A 5,865-nucleotide genomic window follows, 5' to 3' on the forward strand; every position below is an offset into this window, starting at 1 on the left:
AGATAAGGGCAGGCTGAGTAACTGATACATTCTGCGGCTTTTTCTTGGAAGAGGGGTTAAGGACACAGCTATCAGTCCTGTTCTGTCTTTTCACATTTATCTCATTTTTCAAATAGAAAACATATTAAAAATGATTAATTCTTTAGTTCATAAGATTATAAACAATTTCCCCATTTCTCAAATAAAATAATGCATAAAAAGCTAATACCTGAATATATGACTAGTTATAAGTAGAACAGAGACTAAAGTTCAGACTCTCCACTCCTCCAAAATCCCCAGTTCAAGATTCTCTGGTTGCATTAACAATATCTCACATGAAAGGCAAAGATGCATAGTCTAAATAATTATTCCCTGATTTGCTAATATCTTGAGAAAATTTAAGAAAATATAAAACATTTTCATTTTTATATATTTAACAATTTGTCTTTATTAAAGAGAATAGTACTGCATCCTAACTTTATTTATATCATTACTTTAACATGGCTTTCTACTTACCTGGAAATCTGGTTTGGTCTCAAAAGACTCTGAGAGAACTGCTTTTTTTTATGCCTAGGAGACCTCATTATATTTTTTCCAGTTATCTTTAAAAACTAATAATCTAACTCAAGGATAGAATCCCAGAGGGGCATCATACATTCTAAACAAATATATTCAAAATAATTGAAACATATAGGCCATTTTGGCAATAACAAGGATCATTTGCAGTTATACTAAGCAAACCTTGGGTAAGTTGGTTACTATTATGTTATAGCTTATAACACAATGAACACAGCAGGCAATGTAAAAGAACAGATGCTATTGTTAAAGAATGGCTCTGTAGTATGTGCAAGCTCTCAAAGTTTATCAATTAAATAATGTTGTTACTAAATTTGGAGTCTTTTTAAAGATTAAACCAGGGGTCCTCAAACTACAGCCCGCAGGCCACATGCAAATACAAATATTGTATTTGTTCCCGTTTTGTTTTTTTTTTTACTTCAAAATAAGATATGTGCAGTGTGCATAGGAATTTGTTCATAGTTTTTTTTTAAACTATAGTCCGGCCCTCCAATGGTCTGAGGGACAGTGAACTGGCCCCCTGTTTAAAAAGTTTGAAGACCCTGGATTAAACAATATGGAAAAGGCTAATAGTAAATTGTAAGCACTTACATATCATTTTTTTCTTTCTATGAGCCTAAAGACCTAAATTATCATCCCAACTCTCCTAATGAATTTGAGGGAGCAATTGATAAATGAGAATTACTATACACTGTAATATAGATAATGTTATAGCCATAAATATTGGAGTATGTTTTTCAAATTAATGCAATGATAATTTTACAATTTTCAAGTACACAGAAAATGGCTTTGAGTTTGTGAATCATTCATACCACTTAATAATTTTTTATCTTAGGGTCATTTGAATGCTAATGACAAAATACTAGAAATATGCTATTAATACCTAGAAAGAGATTACATTAAAATAAAAATATTTCTTAAAAAATTTTTAGGTCAGAGTCCACTTTGATTTTATTATACATTTTGATGTATCATAGAGACACAGGGTTAGTCTAATCCACAGTTCTCAATGTTTCTTTCCTCATCTTCTATTTAGTTACATTTACCTCCCATTTGAAGATTTCAGTGGTTCCCTGTTTGCTCACAAAGCTCCTGTAGCAGATTTTGAGTCTGTATTGTATGTAACAAAATTTTATCATTAAATCAAGAGAATTTACAACCTCCTGTCGGGCTGGTGCTTTGTGTCACAGCTGTTCTATTAGAGTATCAATTCTTGGAGTTTGATCTTAATGTGAATGCTGGGTCTAACATTTGCTACATCAAAGCTCTCAGACAGTTTATTGAGTTTATGAATGCCTCAGTTTCCATAGCAATATGAAGGTGAAAACAGTGTCAGCTGTTAAATCTATTGTCCTAGGATCAAAACAATGGATAAAAAATATTTAAGAGTAAAAGAGTTTTTAAATTGATAGTTTTTATATTTATTAAGCCTAATCTTAAAATATTGAACATTTTATTTGGAAAACTATTCAAAATAAGTTTTAAAAATTTCAGGTTAAAACTGAAGAGACTTGCTATGTAACTATTAATATAACAGAAAAAAATTGTCATGATTTTTACTTAAATTTGATGATGATATTATAAAATAGTTTTGACCTTTTTGAGGATATTTGTTTTCAATCAGACAAGTATTTCTTTCTCTTATTTTTTGTGATTATAAAACGACTTTGTGTTTTCTATTTTTATTGCTGACACCATATATATATGGCACACAGATGCCTCCAGAGGACATAGGATTAGAAAGATCATTGAACCTAAAGGTGTAAGGAAGAAACAGTGAGGGCTTTGGAAAGAGTTTGAAGAACATGTCTAATGCATGGATAATAAAAGCAGAGCCTTTAATATAAAGAATTAAATGGACAAGTAATAAACTCAGAGATTGCTTTGTTCTGGAAATTAAAGTTATATTCAATAGAGTTCAGTGTTGAAGAGCTGACAAAGAAAAAGGCTTTATTAGATTTTGGAATAAACAAGTGATAGTAAACTTGGTGAGGGCATTTCTTGGTTAAATGGGAAAAGAAAGTGGGTTATACTTGGTTAAGATATTAATATGATTGAGAAACTGAGGGTAGATGTCTGTTCTGAGATGTTTGGTTCAAAAGTGGTGAGAGGGAAAAAAAGATAAAGTAGTAATCAAGATAAAGTTTCCAAGGAGAAAATAAATGTAAGGGTGATGCTTTTTATATTTTGTTATGTTTTATCTGTCTAAACCATGTGGAAGGTGCATATTAGGCTACCTGAGACAATATTGCGATAAAGGAAAATCAAATTAACGTCGTTTCTGTTTAGGAAAGGAAAGCATAATTTCAATTCCACAAGCTTTTAAGCATTCATAATACAGCTTGAGTTCATAAAAATGCCCTGTGAAATTTAGTTCTTCTAAATCAGCGGTTCTCAACCTGTGGGTCACGACCCCTTTGGGGGTCGAACGACCCTTTCACAGGGGTCGCCTAAAACCATCAGAAAACACATATATAATTACATATTGTTTTTGTGATTAATCACTATGCTTTAATTATGTTGAATTTGTAACAATGAAAAAACATCCTGCATATCAGATATTTACATTACGATTCATAACAGTAGCAAAATTACAGTTATGAAGTAGCAACGAAAATAATTTTATGGTTGGGGGTCACCACAACATGAGGAACTGTATTAAAGGGTCTGGGCATTAGGAAGGTTGAGAACCATGTTGCCCAACTGTTACTCACTTTTGATCATTTACTGACTTGGAGATAGATACTAAAACGATGTCTCTTTATAATTAAAAGCTGTTTTACAATATGAAAAATTGTGTCCTGCTGTGTATTCTGCCAAAAGACAGCCAGAAAATTCACAATCCTATTTTTCCCTGGCAACCACCATACTCTTGTCTGTGTCTATAAGTTTTTGTTTGTTTATCTTTCTTGTTTGTTCATTTCTTTCAGTTTTATATCCCACATATAAGTGAAATCATATGTTTTTTTTACTTTTTCTGTCTGACTTGTTTCTTTTAGCATGACATTTTCAAGATCCAACCATGGTGTCACAAATGGTAGTATTTCATCCTTTCTTATGGCTGAGTAGTATTCCATTGTATATGTACCATATCTTCTTTATCCAATCATCTATCAAAGGACACTTCAGCTGTTCCCATGTCTTGGCCACTGTGAATAATGCTACTATTAACAAAAGGGTGCATATATCTTGGCAAATAAATGTTTTCAAAGTTTTTGGAAGAGGGGTTACTAGTTCATATGGTAATTTTATTTTTAACTTTCTGAGGAACCTCCACAATGTTTCCATAGTGGCTGTACCAGCTTGCATTCCCACCAGCAGTGAATGAGGGTTCCTTTTTCTCCACAACCCCTCCAACACTCGTTAGTGCTTCTCTTGTAGGTGTGAGGTGATATCTCATTATAGATTTTATTTGCATTTCCCTAGTAGCTAGTAAAGTTGAGCATCTTTTCATATATCTGTTGCCCATTTGTATGTCTTCTTGGGAGAAGTGTCTGTTCAGGTCCTCTGCTCATTTTTTAACTGGATTGTTTGCTTGTTTAGTGTTGTGTTGTAAGAATTCTTTATATATTTTGGATATTTACCCCTTGTTAGAGCTGTTTGTTATTACTTCCATTTTATATCTTTCACACCTATTTTCGGTAACTTTTAATGTTCTTATGAAATGATGAAATGATTATTTTGTGAGATAAATGTACAATTTAAGAAATAATTTTTATATAGGCTGTCATAATCACTTACATTTTTAATGTTTCTTTTTTCTTTTATATTTCAAGAAAAGTACAACACAGACTTTGCAATTGTATTGATTGTAAAACTTTAATCAAAGTACTTTTATTCTTTTTTTTTTTACAGTGGATTTTCTATGTTGGAATTTCTGCCTGGACCAAATCCTTTCACAGTGAAAGCATAAGTAAAACCCACTCATAATTCACAGGTTCTGTCAGAGGTCTACTTAGACTGAACTTAACCTCCTGGTGAACCGGGGATCTTCTCACATTTAATTGATTTTATCTCACTGAGTCAAGATTACTCAGAGTGTGCTCTGGGAGAGTTCATTGCAGAATTGTTTATTTCATGGCAAAGGGCAATCATTCAGCAGTCACTGAGTTCATCCTCTTGGGCCTAACAGATAATCCACAGCTTCAAGCCGTTCTCTTTTGTGTATTCCTTCTGATTTACTTAGTTACTGCCTTGGGTAATCTGGGTTTGATTGTGCTAATTCAGGTCAGTCCTCAGCTTCACATACCCATGTATTTTTTCCTCTGTCATCTGGCTTTTGTTGATTTCTATGGTACCTCCGCCATCACACCAAACACCCTCGTGAACTCATTTCGTGAAATTAAAAGTATGTCATTTTATGCATGTGCCACTCAAGTGTGTTGCTTTATCACATTTTCCGTTTGGGAATTATTAATGCTCTCTGTCATGGCTTATGATCGGTATGTGGCCATCTGCAACCCTCTACTCTATGTAGTTCTCATGCCTAGAAAACTCTGCATTCAAATGGTCACTAGCTCTTATATTTACGGATTCACCGTGGGACTCATACAGGCAGTGGCAACATTCCACATGTCTTTCTGTGACTCTAATGTGGTCAACCAATTTTACTGTGATGACGTTCCCTTGATTGCTCTGGCCTGTTCCGATACCCAAGTCAAAGAGCTGATGTTGTTAATCATTGCTGGATTCAATGTTTTTTGTTCTCTTATCATTGTTCTGGTATCCTATGTATTCATTGTCTTTGCCATCTTAAGGATTCGTTCTGCTGCAGGAAGACAGAAAGCCCTTTCTACCTGTGCGTCTCATCTGTTTTCTATTACTATGTATTATGGGACCCTCAGTTTTATGTACCTTCAGCCCAAGTCAAGCCACTCACTAGATAAAGACAAATTTGCTTCAGTGTTCTATGCAGTAGTGATTCCCATGCTAAATCCATTGATCTACAGCTTGAGGAATCAAGAGGTAAAAAATGCTTTGAAAAAAATTATTCAAAAGGTATATTCTAGTAATTAATAATGAATTATGTTGTTACTAAAGAAGTGCTGGATATGAAGTAAGGAAATTTTAAATAAAGGCTTATACAGGAGCCTTTGTCTTCTGAGACTTAGTTTCCTGATCTCTATTTTCATGAAAAATAGTATTTTGTTGGTTTTGCTTGCACGTGGTAGATATTTCATCAATGTTTGTATGTTTAGTTGTTGAATTGTAAAAAAGGGACAAAAAATTGTCTGCTCTTTTTGACCATGAGATGTTTCAACAATAGGAAGATTAAAGCACCTAAACATCATAACTTTTTCTCATTTCACT

At 33.4% G+C, this 5,865-nt stretch overlaps 1 protein-coding gene across 1 annotated transcript; it reads left to right on the forward strand.

Annotated features, from left to right (window-relative positions):
- Positions 1–4,632: 4,632 nt before the first annotated feature.
- On the forward strand, positions 4,633–5,571 carry LOC102243438 (olfactory receptor 5AL1-like). Its single transcript, XM_005885129.1, has one exon. It carries the CDS (start codon positions 4,633–4,635, stop codon positions 5,569–5,571), a length of 939 nt encoding a protein of 312 aa, XP_005885191.1.
- Positions 5,572–5,865: the final 294 nt, after the last annotated feature.

This window comes from Myotis brandtii, unplaced genomic scaffold (genome assembly GCF_000412655.1).
Source record: "Myotis brandtii unplaced genomic scaffold, ASM41265v1 scaffold892, whole genome shotgun sequence".
Classification (NCBI taxonomy): Eukaryota; Metazoa; Chordata; class Mammalia; order Chiroptera; family Vespertilionidae; genus Myotis; species Myotis brandtii.